The sequence below is a fragment of the Anopheles coluzzii genome, chromosome 3 (assembly GCF_943734685.1).
Source record: "Anopheles coluzzii chromosome 3, AcolN3, whole genome shotgun sequence".
Taxonomy (NCBI): Eukaryota; Metazoa; Arthropoda; class Insecta; order Diptera; family Culicidae; genus Anopheles; species Anopheles coluzzii.
Genome location: NC_064671.1, coordinates 80,876,996 through 80,894,674, shown reverse-complemented (window position 1 = coordinate 80,894,674; position 17,679 = coordinate 80,876,996). Strand labels below are relative to the sequence as shown.

General features: G+C 45.8%; 1 protein-coding gene across 1 annotated transcript in view; it reads left to right on the top strand.

Annotated features, from left to right (window-relative positions):
- Positions 1–17,679, top strand: part of LOC120954612 (serine-rich adhesin for platelets) — a 348,593-nt gene that overhangs the window by 316,725 nt on the left and 14,189 nt on the right. The window contains exons 5-7 of the mRNA XM_049608788.1: positions 9,828–9,998; positions 12,932–13,300; positions 16,404–16,589. Of these exons, the coding sequence (XP_049464745.1) occupies positions 9,828–9,998; positions 12,932–13,300; positions 16,404–16,589 (726 nt within the window). The remainder of the gene's footprint in view (positions 1–9,827; positions 9,999–12,931; positions 13,301–16,403; positions 16,590–17,679) is intronic.

Below are 17,679 nucleotides of genomic sequence, written 5' to 3'. Positions count from 1 at the left end.
GAAAATATTGACTAGAGCGCATCCCGTCTTTTCAATGATGATCTCTAGCTCTAGTGGTGTGGCGTCCAGTTGAATAGATCCAGACAAGCACACATACCACTACCGCCCGTTTCAAACATTCTTCAACTGTAGGAAAAATGGATCACCCTTTACAGGGAGCTCGCTGTGGCTAGGAAACAAATATTTATAAACCTTAATAAACCGCTCCGTGGTGCTCTCCACGCTACCTACCCACGCACGGGACGATGGAGAGTGTTTTGCAAGCGAGAAAATACCACGACGCGGCTGTGTGGGTGTGTGTGTGTTTGTGCTGGCGTGTAACCATGACACACGATGTCATCCGGGGCCGGTCTGGGTCGGGTTTTTGTGAAAATATTTACCAACTTGTGTACTTGTGGACTGTGTGCGGTATGTCAGCCGGTCAGCGTACCTCAGCCCCAGAAGTCTATCCTATCACCAGGTGAGACTGAGAGAGAGAGAGAGAGTAGCGGAATCTTCTTTTTCCGCGTAATGAAGACCCGTATGTGTGTGTGTATATGTTCACAGTTGTTCATTCAATAGCAACAAGCCAGCGGGAAGCGGGATGGTCGGTTGTGTGCTCTATTACAACAAATTACCTTAGGTAAGTGCTTACCAAAACGAAGAACGATGAGCGGTTTAGGATGATGCTGGAACGAAGGAAGCTCCAGTACAGTGGTGCCTGCTATCCCAAGCGAAGTTGCTCGTTTGTTACACTACACGGGAGAGCAACCATTTTAGCACCAATAGGGCCCACTTGTGGTTGCTGCACCGTGCTACAATCGTGCGGTTTATCCGGCTCGAAAGGACCAAGTTTTGCATAAAGCAAATTATAAGCGTGAACTTCCTTTCTTCTTTATTTTCAAACTTGATAGTTTGCTGCTACCAAGACCAAGTGGGGTCTGCTTAATTATTAGACACAAACATTAAAACTCTGCTAAGGGGAAGTTTGCACAAATAATTATTATCAGCTGCTTGTTCTAGATAACCGCAACTGTAAAGCTCTCGCCTAGTATGCAGCCCATTTCACACACAAACATCCGGCACTCTGGTGGCTAATTGCAAGCAGCACGCTGCAACAACCCGCCACTCAAATGGGAAGAGCAAATCGTTTGCTTCCGGTTTTAATATTTAAAAACGATTCCCTTTCGCTCATCTTCGCCGACAAACAGCGACTCAACAGTGGGATCAGTTTCCGGCGCTAGAATGAAGATTGCAGTGGCAAACAAACAAAACTGCAACTCTTATTCTCTTTATCTCTATTTTTTTTCTCCTCCCCTCGCATCGACTGTTGTGCCAACGGTCACAAGAATCATAAACTTCAATAGCAGACGGGTAGCAAAACAAACTCGTTGATTAAATTATCTTCCCACCCGGATCCCGTTCCCAGCGCTGTTTTTGTGTCTGTGTGCTTGGCTAGAGTGCAGTTTTGCCGGGGAGTTTTTCTCCCCCTGGAGAATCTTTTTCCACTGCAACGAAGGTGTTTTGTCGGACTGCCGGAGTTTAGTCTTTTTCTTTCTCACACGCTCGCCTTTCCCCTTTTGTTTGTATTTTCTAACGCGCTGTACAGGAAGCATTGCTTTGCTCTGGCACTAGATGGTACTGGTGCTGGAATAAAATGAGTAGAAAATTAAGCTCTTGTTCATCACACAAGCTCCTCCGCAGCAGCGACACCGCCCGTGCTTGACTCCACATTAGCAAAAACGGCAAAAACCAAGATCACAATAATTCATCCTTTTACCGCACACCCTATAGAGGGAAGGACCTGCTCGCACCCAAGAAACTTCTCAGCACGCTCCGCTCTATACAGCGATGCCAAAAACAATAGCCAGGCCCCTCGGAAGCGTAGCAGCAGCGTTGCTGCCCGATCCCTCGCCAGGACTCGCCAGAGCAAGTGCGAAAGAGTCGGCCCCCCAGAATTAATGACACTTGAAAGGACTGGCACTTAATTTCTGTCGTATGAAAACACCGCTTTTGTTCCGCTTCCTTTTCTTTGCTGTGGCGGGTGGTTTTTATTCTTCGCTTTTTTGCTGCCACAGTCTGCTGCCACTCCGTGCTTATCCTTCTTTCAACAGGGTTTTGGCGCAACAGGAGAGACGACACCCGTTTGACACTTGCTACCTTTAATGCAATGCCGTCAGATGGCGCTGTCTCGCTTTCGCTCTCAGGGATGAAATCTAGTGTTCAGTGCCGCTCGCTCTTGGCGTCGTTTGGTGTCCTCATTTTTGCTGCCTACTGCCTGCCCGTGTCTTCACAATAAATCTTCCCCCTTTCCTGTCGCTGGTCTTGATCTGCCATCTGGTGGAAAAAAACACACACACTCCCACACACAAACAGTATCTTTGACTCGTTTCACAGTTGCCGCTTCAGAGGTGAGCGGTGTAGGTGTAAATGCAGCACTAGCAACCCTTTGCTACCGCGTGTATGCAGTGCAGACCGATGTTGGAAAAACACCGGAGATCCGGCTTTTGTTTTTCCGTCCCATGTTCTGCATCGTTGCCATCGTCGCCGGCAACCAGTGACCGAGTACCGGTAGTGAGTTGACGGGACGCCCGGACGGGACGGGCGGCGGGTACGCATTAAGACGAACACACCGCAAACCAAGCATTAAACGACACACGACGATAGCAATTTTGCCACCATCGTCATCGTCACTCGGTAGCCGGCGGTCCAAGGTTCCAAGTGTTTCATGCGGACGGCTTGTGTGTGTGTGTGTGTGTTTGGTACAAATGAGCAGCCAGGACCATTCTTCGAGCACACAAACACAGCACCGTCGAAAGGGGTAAAATAATGGGCACAGCACTGTTGCTGCAGGAAACAACAGCACACCAAAAAGAAAGGCACTCGGAAGCGCAGTGTGGTGGACTTCGTCTTCGTTGCTTGGTGTATAAAAACGGAGCACAGCAAACAACCGCCCGAATGAAGGGACCGACTCGACCACTTGGAAACATCATAACCTTCCTCAAATAACATATGTTTATTGCCAATGAATGCAAAGGCGTGAATGCCATCGCCGGAAGTCCAAATAATGAAAGCGAAAAAAAAGGTCATTTCGTTCCGGGGTGCAGTGGTTTGTTTCGGTCACTAACACACCGACATTTTGCCAACGCTTTGTAGCGAAAACAAAAAGCTTTCTCCCCTCTATTCAATACTTGTGTGAAAGGCGCACTCGTGAAAGAACAAAATGGTTTCCTCCGTGTTGGCTCTTGCTGTTATCCTTTGCTCTCGAGTCTTGGTTTTGGCTCGGGAATGGGAGTACTTGTTGAATTAGCAATTGAAGCACAAGCAAATAAACAAGGACACACACACACAAACGCAATCGAAATAGTGTTGCTGGGGAAGAGGTGCTAAGAGAGGCGGGGAGACACAATACGGGACGCCCACTGTTGTTTCATCGACGCCCGGAAGTGAATCATAGGGCCGCAAACCAGCAGGCGACGACGACGACTACGTTTTGCACTCGTTGGTTTTTGTTGTGTCGCGAACGCGCGGAGTGAGCGGGCGAGCCCGTGACCAAATGGCCATTTTCGGTTCGTTTTTGTAGGCGTTAGCAGGTCGTGCCCAAACCCTACCGTGGATGCAGCGGATGCAATGAAAGGGCAGTAACTTATCACTCTCGTTTTTGCCGTAGGCCATCGTGTCGCAGCGGGTTACGTGTTTAATAATGTTGAAAATGTTTTATTTATTCAGGAGTTGGAAATTGGGTGGAGTGATGGTACGGCAATGGTGTAGGAGGAAGATATTACCATAGTTTAGCGAATCGCAGACTGAGTTGATTGCGCTAATTACAGACAAAAAGCACAAACCCTGGAACAACCCCGTTTTGAAGCATACTTTTAAACTATTACGACTTGGGGTTTGCATATATTTAGGCGCATTGGCAATGAGGTTAATTTTCGAATGAATAGTACAACTTCTGCAATTATCTTCGCCGGTTGCTATGCGGCGATAGACAAAGTGTTTGTTTGTCTTCTGTTTTTCTTGTGCTGAAACTTTTTCTGTCACTTTTTTGTTTTATTTTTCGTCAATGTATGCACACATAAAATCGAATAACACCGAACCAACGCTATAAACATGTTGCCTGATCATCCCGTTCGGACAGTTCGCCCATTGGACTGAACATGAACATGTCAGCCCATTCATTGCTGAACCCCCGGGGGAGCGATATTCCTTAACCTTCTTTCGCTTGTTCCTGCGATCCTGCGACGCTGCTCCATTCTAACGAAACGACCTGTGCTAATCGTTAATGGATTCCGAAAAAAGCAACAAAAAAAACATAGAACATCCTTACTGACTACGGACGTGCGCTCTGTCGCCGTTGGTGTGTACAGAACGGCGGATACGTTATAAATTGCACCCATTGACACACGGCCGCATACCAAGAATGGCAACAGAAGATCCACAAAGACACGCGAAGACCGTTAAACTGACCGATTCCGATTCCGTGCGCGGCAAAGGAAACCCCATCCGCTTTTACTTTTACTGCCCATTCTGGTGCGCCCAGGCGCCCAGCGTCTAGTCAGCTTTATTGCCCTTACGCGTCGGGTAGTAGTTGTTTTTTCGTTCTGTGTGGCTTTGTTTGCCACACAAGCTCCACTTCCTACCGCACTTCCGGCCTGGGGATGCTTTTCGCTCACCGGAACAACCTTCGGCTCTCTCTTTGGCATAATTTCGTTCTGGCGCGCCAAGGCAACGATTAGAATTTAATGATTGTCGTCTCGCTGGGTGCTTATGGGCTGGGCAGCACTAGGGTTGCTTTCACGGCTATTTGCCATTCTTCAGGCCATGGTTTAAGCAGGGTACGAGCGTGGAATTGGTGGACTAGTTTTTATTAGCATCGTTTAAAAAGCGACCCACAGCCATTGGTGTCATAAAAAATAGTGAAGAAGATGGTGGGCAGATAGAAATGTTTAATGTGACCCATTCTCGACAGATGGCGCTTTATTAGTGCTAATGCTATACGATGGAAGGCGTAAATTTACATTCGAAGCAGTTTTGCAGTAATAGCGCCTAAATGTATGCAATTGAATGTTTTCATGCGAAATGCATTTTCTAGTTACTTATTTTTAATGCCTTTTCGAAAATCTAATTAGAAAATCATTGCTCTACAAATAAATTCCTGCTTAAGCCGCGCTTTTCTCCGATCAAAAAACCAATCCATCATCTATTATACGTGCGCGAGCATTATGTCTACGTGGCTTCTTTAAAAAAAAAAACAGCTTTAAAACAATATTAGCCTATAAAATGGTGAAACAAAACTACCTGCACGAAACCACCATGCCATCATCATTACGAAGCCCAAAAGGCATTACACTTCGGCCAGCGATATTTGGTTAGGCGAACGTTTCGGCAGTGACAGTTTGTTCATTTTCACTTGCTGACTCGGTTCTTCTACGGCCAGAATTCCGTGGGCCCGTATTCCACTTTCACTTTCCATAATGCTGCATCGTTTCGGGGCTCCGTAGCTTCCATCGCTCCAACTAGCTATCGTACCACACCACAATCCATCAGCAGCAGCAGTGTGGCCGAGCAGACTCCCAACCCCAGGGGTGGGCCACTTTTATCACGAAGCTTACTTTTGTATATGTGTGTGTGCACACAGCTCACATCCAAGGCACCATTTCCGATGATGAACGGGAGAGACTGATGTTGATCGTAATCATAATGATAATGAATATTGTTTTCATTTTCCACTTCAACCATCGTTCACGTCGTCCGAGCAGCAGCCTCGCAAAAGGTAGCCCAGGCTGGGCGGGAGGGGACCTTTGGGCCTGAGACTTTCCATCACCATTACCGCTCACGTGAGAAGGCAAATCATCGTCGGGTGTCACCGGCGTGGAGCGGGTGCGGGGTGTGGCGAGCTATGTTTCACTTTATTCCACTTTTCCATTAGCCAGCTCTGCCCTGTGTTGTTGTGGGCTATTTCGGGCCGCCCGCCCGCGTCCCCACTGAGGCTGAGTGTGATTTAGTTGCACACGCGCGACCATCCCCATCCACCCCACCCTGACTGCTGACAGACAAAGTTATGATGGCCTGGGCCGAATGCTGGGAGCGCAATTTTTCGCCACATCACCGCCGCCGACGCCGATGGTATGCCGGGTGGGTGCTGTAGTTGCTGCTCATTTCCACGGCCCGGTGAAGTAAGCTGTTAAAACGGAAGCGCACACATGGCTGTGTGTGTGTGTGCAGTGTGCTGGAAAGTAATCATTTAATAAGAGAGATGAAGGATGTGTTTACCGTTTACCAGGGTGTTGTGGTTTACCGTTCCGCGGCACAACAGAGAAGATAAAACGCGCGCGTGTGTGGGTGGGTGGGATGCGCAGCAAATGATCTCTCCAGTATGTGCTTTCCACCTGAGCCACATACCGGTGCACTCACCGACCACACACACACTGGGCTATTCATTCGACAGCAGTTCGATGGCACTCAAACTGTGTCTGTGGTCGGCTGTGGTGCGCTGTTTTTTTACGATTTTTGGCATTTCGGAGTGTTTACCGACAAACTCCAAGGATCGTAAATTTAATTTAATTAAGAGCTATATCTGCGGCTGTCTTCTTTTTTCTCTTTCCTCCACGACAGCCGTAACTTCTCGCGGAAAAACACATATACAAACACACACGCACCAGACCCACTTCATTCGGTGTTAAAATGAGTAATTGTGTTCTTTTCTTTTACGATTATGCGATTTTCTGCTAACCTTTTTAATACATTATGGGTTTTTGCTCTCCACCAATTGCTTCTTTCTCCCAATGAAGTTTTTTTCTTTTTTCTTTGGTCCTATCTGTGCCGAGGAATCCAACGATGGGCTTTTCATTTGGTGACACTTTCACCATCGCTTCCAATTTGCCAACAACCTGCCCGTGCCCCAACCTGCACTTGGAGTTGTCATGCATTTTATTTCATTATTTAAAACATCATTTTCCACCCAACAAAATACTTTGAGAATGAGGGGGAAAACCACGAAAGAAGTCTGAAATTGAGTGACAAAAGTGGAGGCGAAGGCCAAAATGGAAAGGCGGTGTGACCAGAGATGAGAAAGGATAATCATAAAAGTAAGCTTATTTGTGTGTTATTAAACTTTTCCCTCTCGCCCCACCGGTTCCCAGGAAACATGTCATTGCGCGGCCCACTGTCTGACACGCATAACCTCTTAGCGAGTCGTTTTTTTTGTTTTACTTTACTTTTTATTTGCATTTTACAAGCCTTGCCAGAGCTTTCGCTATAAAACGATCCTTTTTGCGGGTGGAGGGCAAACGCCCGGTTGAACGCCAACGTGCGGTCATGGGGTGTGTCGTCCAGCCACCATCGACATGGTGGGCTGTGTTTGAGATGAGGATAAAGCAGTTCGGTAATGGCCAGTAACAGTAGCTGATGGACAGTGACCGGTGGGGTCAAAGTAGGTAGGAGGGTACCCGTTAAAACGAAGCATTGAATGAGCGCGTAAAACTGGGAATAAATAAATTAACGAAAATAAAACGCAACCGAGCGCGGTCGGGATTCGTTCATAACGTATAAAATCATCACTCACTGACAGGGCTTTGATGGCGTGCGAGCGGTTTGTACGGAGAAGGTGACAAAATGTTATGCTTTTTTTTTTTCTAACGATGCAAAAGCATCGTTAAAGTCAACTCTTGGGTCCCTTTAAACCGACCATTCGACCATGGCTACCTTTTTAACTGCCGCCCGTGGTCAAACCCCGTGCAGCAACTCACCCACTTCGTCGTTTGGGTTTCACTTCGGGGCGCTGTGGTTGAATATTAATTTGTGTTCACCATTTCACCCTGTCCATGAACCATTTTTCACTGCCCCCGCCCATTGCCTACATTCGGGCGGTTAGTGGACCGTAATTGATACGCACTCACCAAAAGCACCTTAACAGGGCAACCCATTTCGTGCTGAAGCACTTTACAACAGTGCTGTGCAGTAAATCGGCTTACCCAAAGCTTCTCTCTGCCATTTCGAAGAGTTCGTTGTATGTGTGTGTGTTCCTATGTGTGTGTGTATTGTGTGCTGACAGTCCGAAATGATTTTGATTTTTGGGTTGCAGCTCAATCAAAATCAAGCAAGAGTTAGGCGCAGAGCACACACCACACACACACATCGGCTCCGGGTGCTGCTGTGCCGGGTTTGAAGTTTCTGTTCCGTGCTGTAGTTGTTACTGGCCGTGAAATGACCTGTGGGTACGGTTCGCTACAAGCTGATGCTGTGCATACGGTTCCAGCGAATGCAGTTTGCTACCCCAGCAGCTGCAAAAGTTTGGATGTGGAAGGTAGAAGGTAGCGAAACGGGGTATTTTAATTTTGTCCCGTAACATGTACAAACGCGCTGAGCCTTCGCTTGTAGGCTTGTCTGGCTGTCCGTCCACACACGCACAATCAGTGGCGGTGCCACCTGGGTTTCCTTTTCCCCCTTGGGCTTCAATTAATTTCGTTACATTCAATTAAAGTTGAAAATTTAATTGCACAAATCGCCTACCGATATAATGCCGTTTATTAGATGCACACCCCAGGGCAAGAGTGGCCCGGGTGTGTTGAAGCCAACTACCCATGCTATGCTCCCGAGTGTCCACACACACAGTCACACAAGCTGCAAAATGGCTACCGTGCTTTGGAGCAGACGGTGAGGTCTGACGGTGTTCCACAGGACCTGTTCGGGGCTGACAGAAACCGTACACATTGAAGCTTTGACTTAACGACCGGTTTCTGTTCGTGTAGCTCCACCGGCCGGTGCTGCTACTCTCGGGGGCTTTTCCGTTTTGCCGAGATTTGCCCCACACACTCACACACACTTGCCACCAGTTCGGTTGAATTGCCAACCCACCGGACAAAACGCAATACGTGATACAACAATGTTACGGAGCAATGTTATGCTGCTGCGATTTATTTTGACAACACTCGTACTGCGGGATGGACGGCGGATCGTGCTGGAGTGTTTGCGGAAGCGGCACAACATGGCCGTATCGTCCTACCTATTGCATGTCGTTGGGCTCTGGGACATGGGACATCTTGCGATGGTTTGGGGTTGGTTTAGCCCGAGATAAGATAGTTGTGTCGCAGCAGCAGCAGAAGCCAACCGCTACGCCGCGTGTGTGTTACCTGCCGTGCGGTTGGTATTTGGGGTTTAGCTTCAGCTCCTTGCGTGATCTCGTGTCAATCGAGCTGCCGGAGCGGGGTAGAGAACGGGTACGCTTGCTTGTAGTGCTTTTCTAACAAGCTTTCTAACAAGAACTGTACAAATATTAATATTGTCGCAACAGCACCCGGGGTCGAGGGATCAGGTCTGTGCCAGCTAACTGGTGACATCTGCTCGAGCCGTTGCTACCGCTTAGTTAAGCTAGATACAAAATGCTTCATTCTTAAATAATGTTGCGAATAAAAGGATACAAAACTAAATGCATTCAATTAATAGCTGTTACATATAGTATCAAATAATCAAATTTTTAGCTTTGGCATCACAAGTACACGCCTAAAAGTATGCAAGACGTATTGCAAATATATCATTTTTTCGATAACTTTATCTCTTTTAATACATTTTGTCATATGAACATTTAAGAAGTCATTGTTAAGTGATATCATTGCAAAAAGATTCTGGAAATTTAAAAAAAGGAGCTGATGAACTCTTTCCTTTTTTATTCGCCAAAATCCCTTCCCCCTTATAAAACAATAAAAATAAAATCAATTCGCCGAAATGTATGCAATCATCATTTCAAATATGCCTTTTTAAAGAATTTAAGTACGCTGCACTCGCGTAACTTGATTAAACTGTTTTGTTTTAATATATGTTTCCACTTCTCTCTTTCTCCATTCCAGGGTCGTTGCAATCGTGAGAAACCACCGTGTAAATACTTTCATCCCCCACAGCACCTGAAGGACCAGCTGCTGATTAACGGAAGAAACCATCTCGCCTTGAAGAACGCCCTGATGCAACAGATGGGAATTTCACCCGGCCAGCCGGTTCTGCCCGGCCAAGTGCCAGCAGTGGTAAGTTCCCTGCCCTGTCTCCTATGCTTCGGCCACCGTCGTCCAACGAGTCGCGTCCAACAGGACATTTTCATGTCCCTCCCCCCCTGCCCAGAGCAAGTGCTAGTGAACGCGAGTGTCGGAAACGGAAACGACGCTCTGGCGTTCGAGTCTCAGGACATTGTTTGTTCAATGATCTTCTCTTAAGATTCACCGAATTGACTTCATTGCACAACGGGAGTTGGTACCGTTTGTTTCCCGTTTAATGTGTTAAATTGTCATTGATTTTGTTTCGCCATACCCGTGACTCTATCGTATCTGTAACCTGAATTTAATGTTCCTCCCATCATCGAACATTCGTCACAACCGTCTATCATTCATCTGTGCCCAATTGGAATACTCATCCTTTCATCGGAATCCGAATCGTCGCATCAATCGCGTCTATCACCTCACCTACCCACTTCATCTTCTCCCCCACAAAGCTCTTCTCATTACAACCTTATGTTGCGCGCTTTTCCATGCTCTCCCTCTGTCACACGTCACGTTCGCTCGCTCGCTCGTTATGATTTCGTTTACCGGGTTAAACCTTTGCGGGCTACCCAAGCAACACAACAACACCACAAGAAGAAGAAGCAGAAGAGCTGCAGCAGTGAGCAAGAGCAGCAAGAGATCTGTAAGCGTCGTCCAACGTCGTCCCCATACAAGCGTTCTGGGAAGAGAAGAGAAATGTCTTACGCGATATCTTGGGACTGCCTGCATGCGATAGGCGTGAACGTTTCTTTGTGAATTGTTGCGCGTGCCGTCGTGAAGGAGCTGCTTGTAAACGCATCAACCTGAAACCAATTATCTCTACACTCAATTCCTTAACAGAAAAGACGACTGTTTGTGTTCGCGTGTGTGAGAATTTTTCTGAGAGAAATACTAATGTTTTTTTTTTTTGCTTATTATTTGCCTGAAATTCTAACACGGCTGCTCGCTATTACAATATAGACGGAAAGGAAGAAAAACATAACCAAACCAAACAAAGCTGCATTTTTTTATGCGTTTTTTTTTTTTTTTGTTTCCCCACATATATCTTTTCGTTTCCCTTAGCATTTTGCAATCTAATACAATTCGAATCAACCTAACAACAAACACTCTCAAATTTCTTCCGCTGCTTCATAAAATCATAAACTCGTTTCACATCTGCAATGTCGGCTGCCTCACTTCACTCCAGAATTCCACGGCTCAGAAGTGTGTGTCGTCAAGAGGCTTCAGACTTTTAATTGCTATCAACTCATTCTACAGTCGTGGTTGAATTGATTTATACCTTTTCATCCAGCTGAGTGTACCTTCGGTGGGCGCAACAAATTCGCGCCCCAAGCGCAGTAATTAGTGATAGAACGAGCGAGCACGCTCGGTCCGCTACCTCAAGATACTTCAGATTTTCCCGAAACTAAGGTCGTGAATCGTTCGTTTTGAGGCTGTGCAATGGAAGTGCACAAATTAAGCACGAAACAGCGGCGTCAAGTGATGTTTTTGACAGGAACCACCACCTAGCGGCCATTCTTCTTCGCCTACACCCTTCCCCGACCTATACTCTCCAACGTTTGCCAACCATCCTTAACTTACTTTGTTCTGTTGTAATTTTTAAGGTATTGAGAGGTACGGTACGACCAACCGCTCTCACCAGTGTAAGGCAGGACGCATTGTTAGTGCAGGTGGTCCGAGTGAAACAAACGATCGCGACGAGCTAGCACCAAAGTACCGTCAACCGTCTGTGCTAGCCTTTTCCTCGAGCGTACGATCGGTAAGCGTGTCCCAGTTTCTTCTCCACACTGGTCCGGTGGATATGCGGTGGTGCCATCTTCCATCCCTCAAACTTGCCTCTTTTGCCGCTTCACAAGCGAGGGACAGTACCGACACAGTATCGCTTGTATTTAGGGTGCCTCCTTGGGTACTTTCGCAGTAGACCTCAAACCGTGGACCAGCAGCAGGATGGCCCCGTAGAACACCGCAAATCGCAGCTCGTTTTAGGATCCAGTGTCAGGGCGAGGGATTGCTTTCGCTTGGGCCAGGGCTAGCTAGATACGAAGCAAAGAAGCATTGTCATTTTCGCTGCATGGGCTGTGCAACTTTGGCAGAGGTCCTTGGTTGTTTTCTTTTGTTAGAGATACTCCAGAATGGTTACACGATTCTTCCCCCATGGCTTGCCTTCCCACTCAAACTTCTTGTGCACGGTGTACCCCGCCTGCTGGGAGTGCTTGCCTCAGTTTTCTCCTCTGCATCATCTGCTTAGTTTTTGTATCGGTTTTGTATTCTGCTGAAACTTCCCCCAAGTAAGACTGAATGCCATATAACTTCTAGCCAACTATTCGACATTCATTCTGATTAATTTAATTTCCAATGTTTTCTATTCTACATTTTCATTCGATAAATACTACTATTAAGAGGTATCAACATGTCCGGGCGATTTTATCGAGTTGATTTCATTGATGAAGAGCTTTTGTGTTGCAGATTGCATACTTCTTGGCTATCTAGTAAAGTTTGCCCTAAAAAGTACGCAATACGCATGGCAAAACGCCAAAAGCTATGCAAATCATTGGATAAAGTTCACCTGTGACGATTTTGTTGTGACGTGTAGCACGATGTGATACCGAAACATAAACTTTTGTTTGATGCTGTCCACAGTGAAACAAGATATTTCAGTAATAAACTAAACAACTAACCAAACTAACAGCTCTGGAATTTCCTTAGACGCCTCCCGTACACAAAACCGCGTGGCAGATCATTTGTATCTCTGCCTTTCACTCTTTGTCTCTCTATCTCTGCCTCTATCTCTCTCTGTTCATCTGACTATCTCTCCCTTTATATATATATCTCTCTCTTTCTCTCTCTATCTATCTCTCCCAAACTACTTTGTTTTGTGTACCTTCGTGTGTATGTGTGTGTGTGTGTATCTTCCGCCACGGCAGAACGGCGCAACAGTTGCGACGACCGTGGCCACGGCCGTACCGCCCGCGGCCGCCGCTGCCCTCGGGTTCACACTGGCCTGGGGCACGGCACCGCCACCACCGTACACGACGTACGTCGTTAGCCACAGTCCGACTGCCGTCGTTACCCACCACAACGGCAATGCACCGCCGCCGCCGCCGCCAACGAACGGGGTGACGCACTGTAACGGCACGAACGGCATCGGCAGCACCAACACCACCACCAACAGCAACGGTAGCAGCACCGTCGTCAACGGCCACAGTCACAGTGCCCCCGGCAACAATAACACCAGTAACCACTGCAACGGCAACAGTAACAACAATAACAACACTACTACCACCACCTGCAAAGTAATTACTCACAACACAGACGACACCGCACCGATTCGGTGCGGGATTGTCTTGTTTTTTTTTTCTCTCTCTCTCTCTCTCTCCCTCTCGTTTTTTGCTCCACCACCAATTCCACCGCCCCGCCCCGCAATGTCATGAATTAAATACCTTTCTTTACTGAACTCCCCACTGAACTTGAACTACCCCACAATTGCCTTTACATGCCTGTGCCCCTTAATTATGTTTTTCTATTTCTCTATTATTTTTTTGTTTCGAGTTTGATATGTGGATGGTAAAACGCGGAGACACTTTGGTGGACGGCACCAGAGATCGTGTTCAATCGCATTTTTTCTTTAGTTTTTGTTTTTTTTTTCTCAATTTTTACTACTTAAATTACCTAATACTATCAACAATCTTTACTTACACCTTCTCTTCGAATAGAGTTAAATACACGTAACACGTTGAGGATGAAATTTTTCAATTTATATTGTTTCTACGTATCGCTTTACATCAATTTCGGAAGTGTGTAGACCAAATCGTTCAATTAATTTGTATTAAATGCTCCCATTTGCTTCACTTAATTCAGACATAATTGTATAACATGTTCCTCCCTTTGGTACATGTTTTCTGTTCCTTCGTTCCTGTTCTTGTTTCTTACACAGAGATTTACCAGCTTCAACCTCTAATACTTAGTTTTAATAGATAGTTCAAATATCATTTTTATGTTGAGCGATCATTATTTGTTTCTTTTGAAGTTTGTTTCCAACTTTACATGTGTTCTTATGGAAAGAGATTAATCATTAATGGTTATGATTTTATTACAAATATAAGACTTTTTGTTCCACTACTGAATGATTTGCATGGACAGTGTCTGCTTCAGGTAACCCACCTTGAAGTGACGTGGTTGGATACAACAACAACAAAAAAAAGATTTTAGATAGTTCAGCATTTGTGAGATCCATCGCACGGTGACCACCTACCAGTTGTGTTTTTTTTTCTACCGCGTGTGTATCCTTGTGCTCTGTATGCGTGCTTTAGAGAGTGACTCACTAGGTTAAGAGTGTCTTCCTGTGTGCTTTCTTTGTTTAGTCATTACATACCTTTACCAACCAAACAAACATGTATACGAAACTGCCTTACTCTGCATGCTTCCAATTTAGATTCAACAGTTTTGAGAACGCGCGTCCCTATCATTCCGATAGTAACCGAGCGATACTGGCTGGCTTCAAACCACCGCTCTGACTCACTATCTGTCTCCTTCGCTTCGCCTGAACCACGTTTGCGAGCATTGATCAATGCGTTGTTTGACTTAGTGCTTAGTTCGTACAGCCCCACGTACTCACAGACCACAAATTACGAAGCAACAACACCTCATACAGCCTGAAGGGGGTTTCCCTGAACAATTGCTGCTTGTGGGTGCTGCTTATGATACTGCCGCTACTCTCTACTGCTGTGCTACTCTACTGCCGCCGCTGCTGCTGCTGCTGCTCTTCGTACACACGGAGGTTGAGAACCCCCGTCATTATGTTTGTGTGTGTGTGTGTGTGTGTTTTTGTGTGTGCGTATTTTGTCGCTATTCATGTTTTTTTTTTCTAGACGCAGGGTAGTAGTGTCGGAGCTACAGAGCGAGCGGGCGACCGTTGGAATTCCGACATTCCAATCATCATTTCTCTCCCCATTTACCCTCCATCCTCACTAAAATCGTTTGCCTCACCTGTATCTCACGGGCCCTATCAACCCGTTTCACTTGGAGCCATCTCCATCCCCCTGACGGTGGTTCAGTTTTTCAGTTGCAGATCTTTGTCCTTTAGATCGGTTCCCGGGCACCGTACCCCGGGACCAAGTGCAATAGTTGGGCTTCTCGATGTGTGCGGTGATGTAGCCCACCAGGCCTTTGCGTGTGTATGAGGTGCATGAGCCTAGTTACCTTCATTTGCTACCATGGTGTTGTTAGTGTTTTTATTTGTATAGAAGATGTTACTCATTTAGCAGGGGTTTACTTCATAGAGATTTTGCGCTGTTTGCTTACCGGTGTGTGTATGTGTGTGTGTGTCTTATTTTAAGAGTCTATAGCGCGTGAAGGTATAGTAACGTTAGTTGACGAACAATAGTTTAAAGTTTTTATTTTGTTTGGTGTTCATGGACGTATGCATCGCTTCCTACTTCCTCAAAAACAAATATAATCCGGCTAAACCTAAAGAAAGCTGCGATATATTTGTTTGTTTAACATTTACAATAGATCTGATCCAGACTTTGTAATCGCAAAAATTAGACACATTGAATATGAATCCAGAAATAAAAAACCTTTTCACTTTCATTTAAAATGCGTGCATATAGGCGTAGTACGCTTCTGAAATCCCGTTCTGAAGGATATTCTAGTGTATCCTTGTTTTATCTATTTCGTACAGTTTCTTTCCTATTTTAGTAAAATTTCGATAGTACTTTATCCCAGTTAATTTTAGTTTTTTGACTTTATATACTTATACTTCATAGAACACCAAAACAAAGCAAAAACAAATAGCAGCGCCACCTGGTAGCAAACAGCGAAATCTCGTACCACTAAGGAAAATTACTACCCTTTTTTTCTCAATGTCGCAGTACACACACACACGCAGGCGCTTGTACATCCACATACACTCGTGTTTGCCTCTCTAACCCTCCTGCCTCTTTACCTTTTTTACGCCACCGAACCCCTATTCCCGTATTCTTCCGCCAAACAATGCGTAAATAAGCGCTTAAGCAGGGCGTTGGCTTTGCAAATTGATGTTCCTTTCTCCTTTGCCTGATAACGTCCTCACAGCGAGCACGGAGCAGCTCACTGATTTGCCATTCCCTTCCCCCTCTCCCCAAAACCATCACCACAACCACCCGGAAACCATCCCAAAAACCATACATTGGGCGGGTTTACACACTAACTAAAAATGCTTTAATTCGTTTTTGTTTCTTTCTTTTTCTCTCTCTCTCTCTCTCTCTCTCTCTCTCTCTCTCTCTCTTCCTCTTCACAACCCTTTCCCACACTCGTTTCGGCTGTTCCCACTATTCCTTCTCCCGTAAAACAATGTGCAATAACCTTCCTCCTAAAAAAAAAAAATAATAAAACAACTTCACCCCCCAACTGACACAGGCAACCAATCCCTACCTGGCTAGTATGCCAGCGAGCACCTACAGTCCATACTTTCAGCCCGGCCACCTGGTACCGACCCTGCTCGGTCCCGTCTCCGACCCGTCCAGCGTGTCCCAGCTGGGCCCGGTAGTGCAGCAGGCCGTCGTCTCGACGCAACAGAAAATTCCACGCTCCGACAGGCTCGAGGTAAGTGTGCCCAGTGTTCCACTGGTCGCTGGATTCTTGTTAACAAAAATACCCCACCCCCCTTCCCCCCCACTAGAACCTACTTCCCTATAATAGCTGCGTTCGCCCGGGTGCGGCTTCCCTACGAAGCCGGGCCAATAGAATAAACCACCTAGTCTAGAAAATTACAACAAATGAACCAAAAAAAAAACACCCAAAATTCTCCCTTTCCCTTCCCACATTCCCGATTAAATCCAATCCCCCCCTCCAAACTGTCCTTCGCTTCCGGCCATATCTCACACACCCTGTCTAGATAGTGTTTTTTTGAGTTGTATGTGAACAAAACCTTTACTGATACGTCCCCGCTCAACAACAAACCAAATCCCTCCCGTTGTTAGTTTGCCTAACTGTTCACTGTCGTTCCCGACCACTAGCGGGGGCAACTCATTTAGCTGTAAGATCTAGTGCATCCCATGTTTCCGCTCCAAGAAAATAAAACCTCCCGTTTTATTGTCGCATAGATAGATACATTATTTACTGCCCATTTTTCTTGGTAACCGTTACTCTTACTGCACCCACTCTAAATTTACTTTACTGTACTGTTTTTTGTTTATACGTTCTTCTCGTTCACTCACGTACCGTTCGCTACGTTTCGTCGTGTACAGTTGCAAGCGCTAAAGAAATGTTAGCAAAAATCAGACCAAATTTGGCAACACAAATTCGCCTTGATTGTGCTACTCGTATTTGTTAACGCAAGTGATCTGTCCCAGTAAAACACTGCCAACAAAGCTCGTTGCCTGTTTAACGGGAGGAGATAAATATAAAACGTACAAAAGGAAGGAGAAATTAATCGATATGAAATAATCTGTATGTTTGTACAGTTACTACTGTTTATGTTTCTTTGTGCTTAACGTAGCAAAATAAACTTTAAAGCAAACTCACATTAGAGCTAACTGTTACATTTTTATATGGGGCAAAAAACAAACAAAACTCGTTGTGTGATTTGAATAGACAATTGTTCATTTTTACCAACGTGCGTGTTATAAATCCATGATTTGTTCAACCAACTTGCTGTAAATAATGTGTTTAACACAACTAATTTAATGAACCA